Genomic DNA, 19,521 nt, shown 5'->3' on the forward strand with positions numbered 1-19,521 from the left:
TTATTTGTGAAAAAAAGGAAATTTGGTGAAAATTTTTAAAATTTCGTAATTTTCAAATTTTATTCTGTTAAACCAGAGAGTTATGTGACACAAAATAGTTAATAAATAACATTACCCATATGTCTACTTTACATCAGCACAATTTTAGAAACAAATTTTTTTTTTGCTAGGAAGTTATAAGGGTTAAAATTTGACCAGCGATTTCTCATTTTTACAACAAAATTTACAAAACCATTTTTTTAGGGACCATCTCACATTTGAAGTCAGTTTGAGAGGTCTATAGGGCTGAAAATACCCAAAAGTGACACCATTCTAAAAACTGCACCCCTCAAGGTACTCAAAACCACATTCTAGAAGTTTATTAACCCTTTAGGTGCTTCACAGCAGCAGAAGCAACATGGAAGAAAAAAATGAACATTTCACTTTTTAGTCACAAAAATGATCTTTTAGCAACGTATGTGTGGGGGAACCACTGTTTGGGTGCACAACAGGGCTCGGAAGGGAAGGATCGCCATTTGACTTTTGATTGAAAAATTAGCTCCAATTGTTAGCGGACACCATGTGTTTTGAGAGCCCCTGTGTGCCTAAACATTGGAGCTCCCCCAAAAGTGACCCCATTTTGGAATTTAGACCCCCCCCAAGCAACTTATCTAGATGCATAGTGAGCACTTTGTACCCCCAGGTGCTTCACAAATTGATCCGTAAAAATGAAAAAGTACTTTTTTTTTTCCACAAAAAAAATTATTTTAGAAACGATTTTTTCATTTTCACATGGGCAACAAAATAAAAGGGATCCTAAAATTTGTTGGGCAATTTCTCCTGAGTACACTGATACCTCACATGTGGGGGTAAACCACTGTTTGGGCACGCGGCAGGGCTCGGAAGGGAAGGAGCGCCATTTGACTTTTTGAATGAAAAATTATTTCCAATCGTTAGCTGACACCATGTCGCGTTTGAAGAGCCCCTGTGTGCCTAAACATTAGCTCCCCCACAAGTGACCCCATTTTGGAAATTAGACCTCCCAAGGAACTAATCTAGATGTGCAGTGACCACTTTAAACCCCCAAGTGCTTCACAGAAGTTTATAACGCAGAGCTGTGAAAATAAAAAATCATTTTTTTTCCTCAAAAATTATTTTTTAGCAAGCAATTTTTTATTTTCACAAGGGTAACAGGAGAAATTGGACCCCAATAGTTGTTGCCTAGTTTGTCCTGAGTACGGTGATACCCCATATGTGGGGGTAAACCACTGTTTGGGCGCACGTCGGGGCTCAGAAGGGCAGTAGTGACGTTTTGAAATACACACTTAGATGGATTGGTCTGCAGGCATCACGTTGCGTTTGCAGCACCCCTGATGTGCCTAAACAGTAGAAACCCCCACAAGTGACCCCATTTTGGATACTAGACCCTCCAAGGAACTTATCTAGATGTGTGGTGAGCACTTTAAACCCCCAAGTGCTTCACAGAATCTTATAACGCAGAGCCGTGAAAATAAAAAATAATTTTTTAACCCCCATTTTTTATTTTCTCAAAGGTAACAGGAGAAATTAGACCCACACAGTTGTTGTGCAATTTTTCCTGAGTACGCTTATGCCCCATATGTTTGGGTAAACCACTGTTGGGGCGCACGTCGGGGCTCGGAAGGGAGGGAGCACCATTTGACTTTTTTAACGCAAGATTGGCTGGAATCAATGGTGGCGCCATGTCGTGTTTGGAGACCCCTGATGTGCCTAAACAGTGGAAACCCCTCAATTCTAACTCCAGCACTAACCCCCCACACACCCCTAACCCTAATCCCAACTCTAGCCATAGCCCTAATCACAATTCTAACCTCAACACACCCCTAACCACAACCCTAACCTTCACACCCCTAACCCTAATCCCAGCCCTAACCACAACCCTAACCCCAACACACCCCTAACCCTAATCCCAACCATAACCCCTAATCTTAACCCTACTTCCATCGCTAACCTCAACACACTCCTAACCACAACCCTAACCTTCACACCCCTAACCCTAATCCCAGCCCTAACCACAACCCTAACCCCAACACACCCCTAACCCTAATCCCAACCATAACCCCTAATCTTAACCCTACTTCCATCGCTAACCCTAATTCCAACCCTAACTCTAATTCCAACCCTAAGGCTATGTGCCCACGTTGCGGATTCGTGTGAGGATTTTTCCACACCGTTTTTGAAAAATCTGTAGGTAATAGGCACAACTTTTACCTGCGGATTTACAGCGGATTTCCAGTGTTTTTTGTATTGATTTCACCTGCGAATTCCTATTGAGGAACAGGTGTAAAACGCTGTGGAATCCGCACAAAGAATTGGCATGCCGTAGGAAATACAACAGCGTTTCCGCACGGTATTTTCCGCACCATGGGCACAGCTTATTTGGCTTTCCATAGGTTTACAAGGTACTGTAAACGTGATGGAAAACTGCTACGAATCTGCAGCGGCCAATCCGCTGCGGATCTGCAGCCAAATCTGCACCATGTGCACATAGCCTAATTCTAACCCTAATTGTAACCCTAACCCTAATTGCAACCCTAACCCTAGTTCTAACCCTAACCCTAGTGGAAAAATAAGAGTAAATATATTTTCTTTACTTTATTATTGTCCCTACCTATGGGGGTGATAAAGGGGGGTTTATTTACTTTTTTTTATTTTGATCACTGTGATAGTTTTTATCACAGTGATCAAAATGTACCTGGAATGAATCGGCCGTCAGATTCGGCGGGCGCACTGCGCATGCGCCCGCCGTTTTGGAAGATGGCGGCGCTCATGCAGAAGACGGACGGACACCAGGAGGGGCATGGGAGGTCGGTAAGTATGTGGGGGTGGGATCGGAGCACGGGTGGAGCGGACAGGAGGACGGAGGGGAGCAGAGGACAGTAGATGACAGGACAGAGGGGAGGAGATCGGTGACGGGGGCAGATCGTGGTCTCCAGCCATGGCCGATGATATTGCAGCATCGGCCATGGCTGGATTGTAATAGTTCACCAATTTTCATTGGTGAAATATTACGATTGCTCTGATTGAAAGTGAAACAGTCACTTTCAACAGCCAATCAGAGCGATCGTAACCACGGGGGGGGGGGGGGGAGGGAGGGGGGGCAAAGACTCCCCCTCCCCCCCCCCCCCCCCCCCCCCCCGGGCTGAAGTACCACTCCCACTGTCCCTGCAGGTCTGGTGAAATTACAGTTAACCCTTTCACCTGATCTGCAGGAACGCAATCATTCTGTGACACAGCATATGCATCACAGGTCGGATTGGCACCGACTTTCATGACGCATACGCTGTCACAGGTCGGGAAGGGGTTAATTTGATCAATGGTGGTGTTCTTTATGTGACCATTTACTTTTTCTCGGATTTAGAAGACATTGTTGAAGTAGAAGATGCCACCGATGATGTGATGGAGTATGAATCACCAGAGCAACTGGGAGAAAAGTTGGTGACCCTATCACTCTTGCCTGAGTCAAGGTGGAAAAACCTCTTAAACCTTGATGTTATCAAGGTACTTATCCTCTGCAAGCTGCACATAAAGTTTCCATAAGTGAATTTGAAGCTCAGAAAATAAAGGACCATAAAATAATACATTATTGTATCATGCACATTGAGATAAGAGGGAATAGAGTTGAAAAGCAGGTTTTTGTTTTCACATGATATGGGAAGCAAAAATTATTTATATTTTTAACATTTAACATGTAATTATAAATGTATGTCCTTTTTCTTTCAGAGAAGGAACAAGCCTAAAGAGCCTCCAAAACTCCCTAAGTCTGCACCTTTTTTCATTCCAACCTTGCCTGGACTTGTGCCACGTTTTGCTTCTGAAGCGCAGGATGAATCCTCTCAGGTGATTTGTTGTTTCTAGTACAGGTTTCTTGCACTGTTACTAGAGTAGTGGAATATATACTGTATATCTCTATCCACTGAGCTATAAGGCAAAAAGACAGACGGCACCTCCAGTGCTGCTGATTCCTGTGCTGTCAATGTCAAACCATACTTCAGACTTAGACTTATGACCCCAGGTGCTAGTCCAGGAAAACACAGAGTCATAAATCCTCCAATATATATATACTAGCTGAAGAGCCCGGCGTTGCCTGGGCATAGTAAAGATCTGTGGTTAATTATAGCACACCTCACTTCTCTTACTTTCCCATCACGCCTCTCATTTTCCCCCTCACATCTCTCATTTTCTCCCTTACACCTCTCATTTTCCCCCTCCTCTTATTTTCCCCCTCACTCCTCTCATTCCCCCCCTAACACTTGTCATTTCGACCTCACATCTGTCATTTTCCGATCACTCCACTATTTTCCCTCCTCTCATTTTGCACTCACACCTTTTCATTTTCCCCTCACACCCCTCATTTTCACCACACCTCTCATTTTCCCCTCAGTATATACATGTTTGTCATCTCCCTTATATATAGTATACACCTGTGTCATATCCTGTATATAGTATATACCTGTGTCAATCTCCTGTATATAGTATATACATGTATGTCATCTCCCCTGTATATAGTATATACCTGCTGTATGTCATCTCTATATACCTATGTGTCATCTCTTTTATATAGTATATACCTGTATGTCATCTCCTCCTCTATATACCTATGTGTCATCTCCTCTTTTATATAGTATATACCTGTGTCATCTCCTCCTGTATATAGTATATACCTGTGTCATCTCCTCCTGTATATAGTATATACCTGTGTCATCTCCTCCTGTATATAGTATATACCTGTTATCTCCTCCTGTATATAGTATATGCCTGTAAGTCATCTCCTGTATATATAATATACCTGTGTGTCACCTGCTCCTGTATATAGTATGTACCTGTGTCATAGAGGTACATACTATATACAGGAGGAGATGACACAGGTACATATTATATACAGGAGCAGATGACACACGTATATACTATATACCGGAGGAGATGGCACAGGTATATACTATATACAGAAGGAGATGACATACAGGTACATACTATATACAGGAGGAGATGTTTTATATAGCGCTAACATATTCCGCAGCGCTTTACAGTTTTTTGCACACATTATCATCGCTGTTTCCGATGGGGCTCACAATCTAGAATCCCTATCAGTATGTCTTTGGAATGTGGGAGGAAACCGGAGTGCCCGGAGGAAACCCACGCAAACACGGAGAGAACATACAAACTCTTTGCAGATGTTGTCCTGGGTGGGATTACAACCCAGGACCCCATCGCTGCAAGGCTGCAGTGCTAACCACTGCGCCACCGTGCTGCCCCAATATTAGACCGTGTTCACACCTTATTTGGTCAGTATTTTTACCTCAGTATTTGTAAGCTAAATTGGCAGCCTGATAAATTCCCAGCCAACAGGTAGCCCTCCCCCTGGCAGTATATATTAGCTCACACATACACATAATAGACAGGTCATGTGACTGACAGCTGCCGTATTTCCTACATGGTACATTTGTTGCTCTTGTAGTTTGTCTGCTTATTAATCAGATTTTTATTTTTGAAGGATAATACCAGACTTGTGTGTGTTTTAGGGCGAGTTTCATGTGTCAAGTTGTGTGTGTTGAGTTGCATGTGACGACATGCATGTAGCGACTTTTGTGAGATGAGTTTTGTGTGGCGACATGCGTGTAGCAACTTTTTGTGTGTCGAGTTGCATGTGACCGGTTCGTGTAGCAAGTTGTGTGCAGCGAGTTTTGCGCATGGCGAGTTTTATGTGTGGTGCGTTTTGAGTATGTGCAAGTTTTGTGTGAGGCAAGTTTTGCATGTGTTGCAACTTTTGTGCATGTGGCAATTTTTCCACGCGTGCAAGTTTTGCGTGTGGCGAGTTTTCCATGAGGTGAGTTTTGCGTGTGGCGAGTTTTCCATGAGGTGAGTTTTGCACGTGTGGCGAGTTTTGAGCGGCGACTTTTGTGTTTCGACTTTTATGTGGCGAGGTTGGTGTCTGTGTGGTGAAATGTGTGCTGAGGGTGGTATGTGTGTTCAAGCACGTGGTAGTGTCTGACGCATTTTGTGTGTTTTCATATCCCCGTGTGTGGTGAGTATCCCATGTCGGGGCCCCACCTTAGCAACTGTACGGTATATACTCTTTGGCGCCATCGCTCTCAGTCTTTAAGTTCCCCTTGTTCACATCTGCCAGCTGTCAATTTGCCTCCAACACTTTTCCTTTCACTTTTTCCCCATTATGTAGATAGGGGCAAAATTGTTTGGTGAATTGGAGTGCGCGGGGATACAATTTCGCCTCACAGCATAGCCTATGACGCTCTCGGGGTCCAGATGTGTGACTGCAAAATTTTGTGGCTGTAGCTGCGACGGTGCAGAAGCCAAGTTCAGACACACGCACACACACACACATTCAGTATATATATATATATATATATATATATATATATATATATATATATATATATATATATATATATATATATATATATATATATATATATATATATATATATATATATATATATATATATACACATACACACACACACACACACACACACACACACACACATATATATATACTAGACTGTGGCCCGATTCTAACACATCGGGTATTCTAGAATATGTATGTCCCTGTAATATATGGACAATGATGATTCCAGAATTCGCGGCAGACTGTGTCCGTCGCTGATTGATCGAGGCAACCTTTATGACATCATCGTCGCCATGGCAACCATTATGACATCATCGTCGCTGTGCCCGTTGCTGATTGGTCGAGGCCTGGTGGCCTCGACCAATCAGAGACGCAGGATGTCTACGTCCTTTGACATCATCGTCGCTGTGCCCGTTGCTGATTGGTCGAGGCCTGGCGGCCTCGACCAATCAGAGACGCGGGATGTCTACGTCCTTTATGACATCATCGTCGCTGTGCCCGTTGCTGATTGGTCGAGGCCTGGCGGCCTCGACCAATCAGAGAGCCGGGATTTCCAGGACAGACAGACAGACAGACGGAAAAACCCTTAGACAATTATATATATAGATATATATAATTGCCTAAGGGTTTTTCCGTCTGTCTTTCTGTTTGTCCTGGAAATCCCACGTCTGATTGGTCGAGGCCGCCAGGCCTCGACCAATCAGTGACGGGCACAGTATCGACGTAGAAATCCCACGTCTCTGATTGGTCGAGGCCGCCAGGCCTCGACCAATCAGCAACGGGCACAGTATCGACGTAGATGTCATAATGGTTGCCATGGCGACGACGATGTCATAAAGGTTGCCTCGACCAATCAGCGACGGGCACAGTCTGCCGCGAATTCTGGAATCATCATTGTCCATATACTACGGGCACATGCATATTCCAGAATACCCGATGCGTTAGAATCGGGCCACAATCTAGTATGTGTATATATATATATATATGTATGTATATATATGTATATGTGTGTATATATATATATATATATATATATATATATATATATATATATATATATATATATGTATATATATATGTATATATATATATATATATATATACACACTATCCAAAAGCTTGGACACACCTTCTCATTTAAATATTCACCCTGCATTTTATTCCTCTTTGCTCAGCTATCAATTCCATTATCCCTCTTGCTGCTGTAACACTAACTAACATCCCTTAGTCATGAGCAGTGACTTTTGATTGGAGTTTGTGTCTTCCTGTGAAGAACCTCGGTTGTACACTCCATGCAATTTCATCATAATGGAAGCTCTACTGTCTGAGATGTGACCCTCTCACAAGTCATTCCCAGGTATATACACATATACAGTACAGACCAAAAGTTTGGACACACCTCATTTAAAGATTTTTCTGTATTTTCATGACTATGAAAATTGTACATTCACACTGAAGGCACCAAACTATGAATTAACACATGTGGAATTGTATACTTAATTTCAGTTGTTTTACACTTTTTTGTTATGTATTATATTCTAGGTTCTTCAAAGTAGCCACCTTTTGCTTTGATGACTTCTTTGCACACTCTTGGCATTCTCTTGATGAGCGTCAAGAGGTAGTCACCGGGAATGGTCTTCCAACAATCTTGAAGGAGTTCCCAGAGATACTTAGCACTTGTTGGCCCTTTTGCCTTCACTCTGCGGTCTAGCTCACCCTAAACCATCAAGATTGAGTTCAGGTCTCGTGACTGTGGAGGCCAGGTCATCTGGCGTAGCACCCCATCCCTCTAGTTCTTGGTCAAATAGCCGTTACACAGCCTGGAGGTGGGTTTGGGGTCATTGTCCTGTTAAAAATTAAACGATGGTCCAACTAAACGCAAACCGGATAGAATAGCATTCCGCTGCAAGATGCTGTGGTAGCCATGCTAGTTCAATATGCCTTCAATTTTGGATAAATCCCCAACAGTGTCGCCAGCAAAGCACACCCACACCATCACGCCTCCTCCTCCATGCTTCGCGGTGGGAACCAGGCATGTAGAGTCCATCCGTTCACCTTTTCTGCGTCGCACAAAGACAAGGTGGTTGGAACCAAAGATCTCAAATATGGATTCATAAGACCAAAGCACAGATTTCCACTGATCTAATGTCCATTCCTTGTGTTCTTTAGCCCAAACAAGTCTCTTCTGCTTGTTGCCTGTCCTTAGCAGTGGTTTCCTAGCAGCTATTTTACCATGAAGGCCTGCTGCACAAAGTCTCCTCTGAACAGTTGTTGAAGAGATGTCTGCTGCTAGAACTCTGTGTGGCATTGACCTGGTCTCTAATCTGAGCTGCTGTTAACCTGCAGTTTCAGAGGCTGGTGACTCGGATAAACTTATCCTCAGAAGCAGAGATGATTCTTGGTCTTCCTTTCCTGGGGCGGTCCTCATGTGAGCCAGTTTCTTTGTAGCGCTTGATGGTTTTTGCCACTGCACTTGGTGACACTTTCAAAGTTTTCCCAATTTTTCGGACTGACTGACCTTCATTTCTTAAAGTAATGATGGCCACTCGTTATTCTTTACTTAGCTGCTTTTTTCTTGCCATAATAAAAATTCTAACAGTTTATTCAGTAGGACTATCAGCTGTGTATCCACCAGACTTCTGCACAACACAACTGATGGTCCTAACACCATTTATAAGGCAAGAAATCCCACTTATTAAATCTGACAGGGCACGCCTGTGAATTGAAAACTATTCCTGGTGACTACCTCTTGAAGCTCATCAAGAGAATGCCAAGAGTCTGCAAAACAGTCATCAAAGCAAAAGGTGGCTACTTTGAAGAACCTAGAATATGTTATTTCATAGTTTTGATGCCTTCAGTGTGAATGTACAATTTTCATAGTCATGAAAATACAGAAAAATCTTTAAATGAGGTGTGTCCAAACTTTTGGTCTGTACTGTATATGTGTATATACCTGGGAATGACTTGTGAGAGGGTCACATCTCAGACAGTAGAGCTTCCATTATGATGAAATTGCATGGAGTGTACAACCGAGGTTCTTCACAGGAAGACACAAACTCCAATCAAAAGTCACTGCTCATGACTAAGGGATGTTAGTCAGTGTTACAGCAGCAAGAGGGATAATGGAATTGATAGCTGAGCAAAGAGGAATAAAATGCAGGGTGAAATTCAGAAATTGAGATGGAGACTGAACTCATGCAAGTACACCATGTATAAGAGAGGTTGGTGTGTGATAGAGGATCAGAGCAAGGATGCAGGGATGATGAAAATAAAACATCTGTCTGCTTCTTATACTATAACATATACCCTTAAAGTAAAGCTTTTATTGGCAGCATGGTATGAGGACATGTCTGCTCTCCTGTTAGCCAAATGGGAACAAAACAATATTGTTCAATTGAGTTTATAAGGGCCCAAGATTGCACTACACAGAGTTCGAGTTTGTTTTTTTTAGGAAAGCGCTTCCCTGCCCATTACTAACTGATTCACTGTTCACTGGCTTCTGTAAATGCAGATGTATAACGGCGAGCTGTTGGATCACTGCGTAGAGCATTGGTGAACACAATACATTGGGCCTATAACTATGCAAAGATTAATATTTTGTCTTGTTAGAATGGCCAAGACCTGTCCCTGTGTTTTGTGCCCTTATATAGGGCAGTTTGTAGTTTATTGACTGATCTGATTTAAAACCTTTAATTGTTTTGTGGTTGCGCATTGATTTACATTACATATTTACCGTTGGAAACAGGGCCGTGGAGTCGGAGTCGTGGAGTCGGAGTTAGTTTTGGTTGGAGTCGGTAGAAATGTACAGACTCCGACTCCAGCTTTAAAAAAATGTATTAATATTTCATAATTGAACTTTTATATGAATTTTATAAATGTTACTCAAATATATATGTTCTATCTAACTATGAACAACAGTGATAAGCAGTTCTGCTGGAGATAGACATTTCTTACTTCTTGTGTGTCACTGTTCTCCACTGCCCTTATCTAGTCTTATACTTGGTTAACCTCATGCTGCCCCAACCCCCCTACTTACAATGTATGAAACTGAAAGTGAAAATGTGTTGCAAATTCTTAGTAGTAAAGCTCCTCCTCTAGACTAGATGTTTGGTGTGCGTCTTCCAAGCATCTCACAGCTGCTACTCAGAAGAGGAAGACTGTAAAAAGTATTATCCTTTCAACAAACTTTGCATCAGTTAACTGTGAGTACATGAGGAATAACAGTATTACTGACCACTATATCAGTTGTACGACCTGGCAATAATTTTGTACAATTGTTTTTAGGAAAAACAATTGTCATTTGGATTGTGAATGCAGAATTAAAAACCTGAGAATGTCAAAGAAGCGTCACATTAAATCTGCTGTATTTGACCATTTCACCATCACTCAAGATAGAAAACATTATGTCTGTCAGTGTATGACAAATGATCCCGATGAAAACAAATGCTGTGAAGCCAAGATCATTGCATATTCAGGCAAAGATAAAAATGCTCCTACCAGAGCTTCTAATCTAAAGAGACATTTACAGCGCTTTCATCCAGAAGTACTGAAAGCAGTGGATGAGAAAAACTGCATCTAAACCAATGAACCAGTGCCCAGCTCTTCCAGCCAAAGGAGCAGAGAACTTTGCAGCCATCAGTTGCAAGATATTTTGTCAGTGACAAAGTTACTGTGACAATGACAGTAGATACATTTAAAAAACAGATCATAGAGCTTGTTGAAAAGGATAGTATGCCTATTTCATTATTTTCACGACCAGCTTTTATGTGTCTGAATGGGGAAATGGCCCGCAAGCTTGGAGTTTCTCTGGAGAGAGAGAGTATTAGAAACTTAGTAATCGAAGAAGCGTTTAAACAAAAGGAAGAACTTAAAAAAACTCTCAAGGGACGCTTTCTGCTTCTTAAAATGGATGCCTGCACACGTCAGAGTGAACTATTTTGCCATCAATGTCCGTTTTGTTTGTGACAAAAATGAAATGGTTACCAAGACATTGGCAGTAAAAGACACCAAAGCTCATCACACCAGTGAGTTTCTCCAGGTCTTGGTGGAAAAGGTTCTGCAAGACTATGAACTTAAAAAAGAGCAAGTTCTTTCTGTCGTAACTGACGATACTTCAAATATGATAAGTACTGTTAAGCTAATGAATGAGAGTAATGATGGTGACCAGCAGCTAGAAGAACATTCTGGGTCCACAGACACAGAAATGTTTGAAATAGAGGAACACAGTATTGTAACTGAGGAACAAACGGAAGTTGCTTCAGATGAACAGCAACATTATAGTTTAGATGATCTTGTTGAAACTGTGTCATAGTAACATAGTAACATAGTTAGTAAGGCCGAAAAAAGACATTTGTCCATCCAGTTCAGCCTATATTCCATCATAATAAATCCCCAGATCTACGTCCTTCTACAGAACCTAATAATTGTATGATACAATATTGTTCTGCTCCAGGAAGACATCCAGGCCTCTCTTGAACCCCTCGACTGAGTTCGCCATCACCACCTCCTCAGGCAAGCAATTCCAGATTCTCACTGCCCTAACAGTAAAGAATCCTCTTCTATGTTGGTGGAAAAACCTTCTCTCCTCCAGACGCAAAGAATGCCCCCTTGTGCCCGTCACCTTCCTTGGTATAAACAGATCCTCAGCGAGATATTTGTATTGTCCCCTTATATACTTATACATGGTTATTAGATCGCCCCTCAGTCGTCTTTTTTTTCTAGACTAAATAATCCTAATTTCGCTAATCTATCTGGGTATTGTAGTTCTCCCATCCCCTTTATTAATTTTGTTGCCCTCCTTTGTACTCTCTCTAGTTCCATTATATCCTTCATGAGCACCGGTGCCCAAAACTGGACACAGTACTCCATGTGCGGTCTAACTAGGGATTTGTACAGAGGCAGTATAATGCTCTCATCATGTGTATCCAGACCTCTTTTAATGCACCCCATGATCCTGTTTGCCTTGGCAGCTGCTGCCTGGCACTGGCTGCTCCAGGTAAGTTTATCATTAACTAGGATCCCCAAGTCCTTCTCCCTGTCAGATTTACCCAGTGGTTTCCCATTCAGTGTGTAATGGTGATATTGATTCCTTCTTCCCATGTGTATAACCTTACATTTATCATTGTTAAACCTCATCTGCCACCTTTCAGCCCAAGTTTCCAACTTATCCAGATCCATCTGTAGCAGAATACGATCTTCTCTTGTATTAACTGCTTTACATAGTTTTGTATCATCTGCAAATATCGATATTTTACTGTGTAAACCTTCTACCAGATCATTAATGAATATGTTGAAGAGAACAGGTCCCAATACCGACCCCTGCGGTACCCCACTGGTCACAGCGACCCAGTTAGAGACTATACCATTTATAACCACCCTCTGCTTTCTATCACTAAGCCAGTTACTAACCCATTTACACACATTTTCCCCCAGACCAAGCATTCTCATTTTGTGTACCAACCTCTTGTGCGGCACGGTATCAAACGCTTTGGAAAAATCGAGATATACCACGTCCAATGACTCACCGTGGTCCAGCCTATAGCTTACCTCTTCATAAAAACTGATTAGATTGGTTTGACAGGAGCGATTTCTCATAAACCCATGCTGATATGGAGTTAAACAGTTATTCTCATTGAGATAATCCAGAATAACATCCCTCAGAAACCCTTCAAATATTTTACCAACAATAGAGGTTAGACTTACTGGCCTATAATTTCCAGGTTCACTTTTAGAGCCCTTTTTGAATATTGGCACCACATTTGCTATGCGCCAGTCCTGCGGAACAGATCCTGTCGCTATAGAGTCCCTAAAAATAAGAAATAATGGTTTATCTATTACATTACTTAGTTCCCTTAGTACTCGTGGGTGTATGCCATCCGGACCCGGAGATTTATCTATTTTAATCTTATTTAGCCGATTTCGCACCTCTTCTTGGGTTAGATTGGTGACCCTTAATATAGGGTTTTTATTGTTTCTTGGGATTTCACCTAGCATTTCATTTTCCACCGTGAATACCGTGGAGAAGAAGGTGTTTAATATGTTAGCTTTTTCCTCGTCATCTACAACCATTCTTTCCTCACTATTTTTTAAGGGGCCTACATTTTCAGTTTTTATTCTTTTACTATTGATATAGTTGAACAGTTTGGGATTAGTTTTACTCTCCTTGACAATGTGCTTCTCTGTTTCCTTTTTGGCAGCTTTAATTAGTTTTTTAGATAAAGTATTTTTCTCCCTATAGTTTTTTAGAGCTTCAATGGTGCCATCCTGCTTTAGTAGTGCAAATGCTTTCTTTTTACTGTTAATTGCCTGTCTTACTTCTTTGTTTAGCCACATTGGGTTTTTCCTATTTCTAGTCCTTTTATTCCCACAAGGTATAAACCGCTTACACTGCCTATTTAGGATGTTCTTAAACATTTCCCATTTATTATCTGTATTCTTATTTCTGAGGATATTGTCCCAGTCTACCAGATTAAGGGCATCTCTAAGCTGGTCAAACTTTGCCTTCCTAAAGTTCAGTGTTTTTGTGACTCCCTGACAAGTCCCCCTAGTGAAAGACAGGTGAAACTGTACAATATTGTGGTCGCTATTTCCTAGATGCCCGACCACCTGCAGATTTGTTATTCTGTCAGGTCTATTAGATAGTATTAGGTCTAAAAGTGCTGCTCCTCTGGTTGGATTCTGCACCAATTGTGAAAGATAATTTTTCTTGGTTATTAGCAGAAACCTGTTGCCTTTATGGGTTTCACAGGTTTCACTTTCCCAGTTAATATCCGGGTAGTTAAAGTCCCCCATAACCAGGACCTCATTATGGGTTGCAGCTTCATCTATCTGCTTTAGAAGTAGACTTTCCATGGTTTCTGTTATATTTGGGGGTTTGTAACAGACCCCAATGAGAATTTTGTTACCATTTTTCCCTCCATGAATTTCGACCCATATGGACTCGACATCCTCATTTCCTTCGCTAATATCCTCCCTTAAAGTGGACTTTAGACAAGACTTTACATAGAGACAAACCCCTCCTCCTCTCCGTTTTTTACGATCCTTTCTAAACAGACTGTAACCCTGTAAGTTAACTGCCCAGTCATAGCTTTCATCTAACCATGTCTCGGTTATTCCCACTATGTCAAAGTTACCTGTAGATATTTCTGCTTCTAGTTCTTCCATCTTGTTTGTCAGGCTTCTGGCGTTTGCGAGCATGCAGTTTAGAGGATTTTGTTTTGTTCCAATCTCCTCGCTGTGGATTGTTTTAGAAATGTTCTTACCTCCCATCTGAGTATGTTTTCCTGGGTCTTCTTTGTTCAAGTCTAATGTTTTTCTTCCCGTCCCCTCTTCTTCTAGTTTAACGCCCTCCTGATGAGTGTAGCGAGTCTTCTGGCGAATGTGTGTTTCCTAGGTTTGTTGAGGTGTAGTCCATCTCTGGCGAGGAGTCAATCGTACCAGTAATTCACACCGTGGTCCAGGAATCCGAATCCTTGTTGTCTGCACCATCGTCTTAGCCAGTTGTTTGCATCAAGGATCCTGTTCCATCTCTTGGTGCCATGCCCGTCTACTGGAAGGATAGAAGAAAAAACTACCTGTGCATCCAGTTCCTTTACTTTCTTCCCCAACTCTTCAAAGTCTTTGCAGATTGTCGGTAGGTCTTTCCTTGCCGTGTCATTGGTGCCAACATGTATCAGAAGAAATGGGTGGACGTCCTTGGAGCTGAAGAGCTTTGGTATCCTATCGGTCACATCCTTGATCATCGCACCTGGAAGGCAGCATACTTCTCTTGCAGTTATGTCCGGTCTGCAGATGGCTGCTTCTGTGCCTCTCAGTAGTGAGTCTCCCACCACCACCACTCTTTGTTGCTTCTTGGCTGTACTTTTTGCTGTCACTTGTTGCTGTGTGCCCTTTTCTTTTTTGCTTGCTGGTATTGCTTCATCCTTAGGTGTGCCATCTTCATCCTCTACAAAGATTTGATATCGGTTCTTCAGTTGTGTGGTTGGTGATTTCTCCATGGTCTTCTTGCTTCTTTTGGTCACATGCTTCCACTCATCTGCTTTTGGAGGTTCTCTGACACTTTTTTCACCTTCTGTGACCAGTAGAGATGCTTCTGTTCTGTCTAGAAAGTCTTCATTCTCTTTGAGTTTCAAAGTTGCTATTCTTTCTTCCAGACCCCACACCTTTTCTTCTAAAAGGGCCACTAGTCTACACTTCTGACAGGTGAAATTTGATTCTTCTTCTGGTCGGTCTGTGAACATGTAGCACATGCTGCAGCTCACCATGTAGGTTGTCACATCTGCCATGTTGCTCCTAGATCCTGCTGACTTGCTGTGTGTTTTCCTTCTTGTGTAATCTACTCAGCCAAGCTCTCTTGCAATAATATCCTACAGGCAAAAATTCGGCGATGCTTTCCAAGCAGCTGGTCCCGGCTGTACCCAACGATCTTCTAGCTTAGGGAGACTTCGCTTTTCCCAGAAGGCACCTGGAATATGCAAATTAGCCTCCTCAAGCTTGAATCCCTGGTTTGGCGATGCTTTCCAAGCAGCTGGTCCCGGCTGTACCCAACGATCTTCTAGCTTAGGGAGACTTCGCTTTTCCCAGAAGGCACCTGGAATATGCAAATTAGCCTCCTCAAGCTTGAATCCCTGGTTTGGCGATGCTTTCCAAGCAGCTGGTCCCGGCTGTACCCAACGATCTTCTAGCTTAGGGAGACTTTGCTTTTCCCAGAAGGCACCTGGAATATGCAAATTAGCCTCCTCAAGCTTGAATCCCTGTCAATACGTTCTTTCATTCATCACATGTGCTGTGTTGTGCATACGCTACAGCTGGCTATAAGAGGCAGTCTGCAAGAAGGACATGCTGCTGCACTGATTGGCAAGGTGAGAAAATTGGCTACTGTTGCCAGAACCCCTAAAGTTGACTCAATTTTGAAGAGACGTGCTGGAAAAGGGGCAATTATTGATCAAGCCACACGATGGGGCAGTACTTAATGATTCAGCGCTTGGTTGAACTGAAAACCTTTCTTGTAGACATGGCTAACCCTCAACTGACGCTAAATGAAAGTCAGTGGAATCAGGTGACTGAGCTGGAAAAATTGCTAGAGCACCCATTTACAGTGACTAAAAAATTACAAGCAGAGGACTTAACTCCAGGTATTTTCTTAGAGTGGAAGAACCTGATATTTCGCCTGTCCCAAAGAGGAGGGTTAATTGCAAGTGGCATTGCTACATAAATGAAACGGAGAGAGGAGCTACTATTACAAAATAACATTCTTTTGGCAGCTGTTTATGTAGACCTAATGCATCGGATTCTTCTAGATGATCAACAGCTAACTAAAGGAAAAGAAGCTATGTTTTCAAACATAGCTTCTTTTCCTTTAGTTAGCAGTAAGGATGAACGGGTTGCAGAACAGTCAGGAGGAACAAGAAGAATTTGGTCGTCCTGCCACATCTTCACCCTCATCAACTGATGAAGAATTTAATTTCGAAAAATATTTGGATCACAAGGACCGTGCAAAACGTTCCCGCATAGAAGAGTCATCCCCATCAAAGAACACAGCCAGTACATTTCAGCAGAATTTTTCATGTGCACTAAAATAAATTGAGAAATTTGACCGTTCATCAAAAATAACAGTGCAAAAAGCAATTCCTCTGTATCCTGACATTGTCAGATGTTGCCTGAGTGGTTACTGCTTTGCCACCAACCCAAGTTAGTGTAGACAGGTTGTTCTCTGCTCTCAAAATAATTAGATCAGATTTGAGGGCATCCATGAAGGAGGATCTGACAGAGGCAATACTTTTTCTGAGGACAAATTTATAGATTTCTTCTTATTAACTGCATAACAGTGTTTATTACATATTTACTTACAAGAGTTTAGAAAAGTTTATAAAAGTTATTTGCTATATTCTAATTGTATTCTAATAAATATAGTTTTTGCTCCAAGTGGTCTGATTACTTATATGATGGTGAGAAACTGAATAAGCACGATGTTAATATTTGACAACAGTAAATTTATTGTTACGAATTCGCCATTTATGAAGGAGCCGGAGTCGGAACCTGATAAAATCCAGGAGTCGGAGTCGCAACTGTGGCTTACCGACTCCACAGCCCTGGTTGGAAAATTAAAAGTATCTACATAATTAGAAAAGCCTTGCTTCTTTTTTTCAGAATGCACACCACACCTGTCCATGAGTTGTGCGTCATTGCAGCTCAACTCCATTGTTTTTGGAAGAAATCTCCAGTAAAAAAAAAACATTTACTACCAGTTTTTGCTTGTGACATGTATTAACTTGTTAATTTAATTTTTTTTTTTTTTTTTTTGCACGCTTCTAGTCTAAGATTGTAAATCTTGGAGTTCTTGAACGGAAATCTGCTTTTTGTGTCCAGCTTGAAGAATCACTTGTCCATAACAACTGTGAGTTCAAATAGATTTTGTGATCTAATCTGTTTTTTGGGGAAAGAAGGGTATATATTAGAAGAACTAAAAGCCTCTGTATGTATTAATCGTTGCAGATGACATTCCTCTAAAAACTATAAAGGAGTTAGGACCTTCCAGCATTGACACAGAGATACGAAACCTGGCTCCAGAAGGTGGTGGTTCTGTAGAGGTGATGCAGAGTTTCTTAAAGATGATTGAGAGCATGCTGGAAACAAAACTTGATTTTGAGCTAGCCCAGGCATACCTTGCGTTGTTTTTAAAGGTACGCGTTTTAATTGTCATAATTACAAATATTTAGATCTGTCTATGTAGCTAATTAAAGAAATGAAACATACTAGCTTTGAAATGAAAGTTCCCTACAATGGTCTGATCACCTACTCTGTACTAGAGTACTGCTATGTATAGAATAATAACGGTCTTCTTTGAAGGTCCGCAACAGACTGAGGTTCAATGGAGCTCTGTGACGACAGGTACAGTGGAGGTCTTAAGCAAACCCTCGGCTGCCATAGGAAGCCATCGGCCACATGGAATGACGTGTCCCCGTGCTGGCGCGGTTAATGTGGCTGAATGAGATTCACAGTGACATTTAACCAGTTTAGAGACATAGTCTGAGCTCTGCACCACATGTTGCGCTGCTGTTAGAAACAGATTCAGGCTGTGACACGCAGCCATGATCTTGTCTGATATGGGGAGGGCTCAGCCAGTGAGACCACTCCATACATCTGCTCCCGATTTGCGCCGTACATGTATGGTGGATGTTCGTACGGGATTCATTCTACAACGGCCCAATAAGATCATCACAATAAAATTCATATTCTTGCAGTCTATGCAAATTAACGGGGACTGTGCTGTCTTGGCAAAGTTAAGGAACAGTGGCACAATGTTGGCCTTGATCATACATTTCTTGTAACTTCTGATGTGTGTTACTTTCCTTCTCATTTCCTTATCTGAATGTTTTGCAGATCCACCTCAGGTTTATCTCCTCACAATCAACATTACTAGAAGAGATTTCCGTATTATCAACAAATCTGGAAGAGACCTGGCTTCACATGCAGACCTTGTTTAACCAGAGCTTGTGTGTGCTAAACTACATGAAAAGTGCTTTATTGTAAATCCTTCAAATTTCACTGTAAATGTTTAGAAAATTTTCTTTGCGAAAGAAAGGGGATAGTACATAACTGCCACTTCCGGAATTTTCAGCATTTTGGAAATCAAGTGATTGTGGCTTGGGGTACGTTTTTTTTTTTTCTAGGAATGTAATATAGTCTGAATATATTCCTCTTCTGTTATGTTATAAGAATAATTGTCAACTAGCAAAAGTACGTATGGCCATTTCCAAAGTTTTTAGATACAATTATATCTTCTGAAATGCCGTGACTTTATCTTGAACTATATTGTAAGACGAATACATACAATCGTGTGTAAATATAATTACATTTGTTTGTCGTTTGACATATTTTACTATATTTAATACACTTTGCAGATTCACCAAACTTTTACAGTTTATATGTTGCTGGTAAAGCAAAGAGAATATATATATATATATTTAATTTAAAAAAAAAAGTAACCTGTTTTTTGGTTGAAATCTGCTTTTTGTGGTCGCCACACAGAAATGGCAAGACTTTTACAGCACTTAAATTGCCTGGGTAATGCACAAATCAAAATATGGTGTAAATGATTAGGACTGTAATTCTCACATATCCACTAGACCATAAGC

General features: G+C 41.5%; 1 protein-coding gene across 1 annotated transcript in view; it reads left to right on the forward strand.

The window, feature by feature from the left end:
- The window catches only part of WDR36 (WD repeat domain 36), an 88,648-nt gene extending 69,413 nt beyond the window's left edge, over window positions 1–19,235 (forward strand). The window contains exons 19-23 of the mRNA XM_069752691.1: window positions 3,380–3,519; window positions 3,742–3,858; window positions 17,699–17,780; window positions 17,879–18,066; window positions 18,767–19,235. Of these exons, the coding sequence (XP_069608792.1) occupies window positions 3,380–3,519; window positions 3,742–3,858; window positions 17,699–17,780; window positions 17,879–18,066; window positions 18,767–18,916 (677 nt within the window). The 3' untranslated portion in view covers window positions 18,917–19,235. The remainder of the gene's footprint in view (window positions 1–3,379; window positions 3,520–3,741; window positions 3,859–17,698; window positions 17,781–17,878; window positions 18,067–18,766) is intronic.
- The last annotated feature ends 286 nt before the right edge of the window (window positions 19,236–19,521 follow it).

The sequence above is a fragment of the Ranitomeya imitator genome, chromosome 1 (assembly GCF_032444005.1).
Source record: "Ranitomeya imitator isolate aRanImi1 chromosome 1, aRanImi1.pri, whole genome shotgun sequence".
Taxonomy (NCBI): Eukaryota; Metazoa; Chordata; class Amphibia; order Anura; family Dendrobatidae; genus Ranitomeya; species Ranitomeya imitator.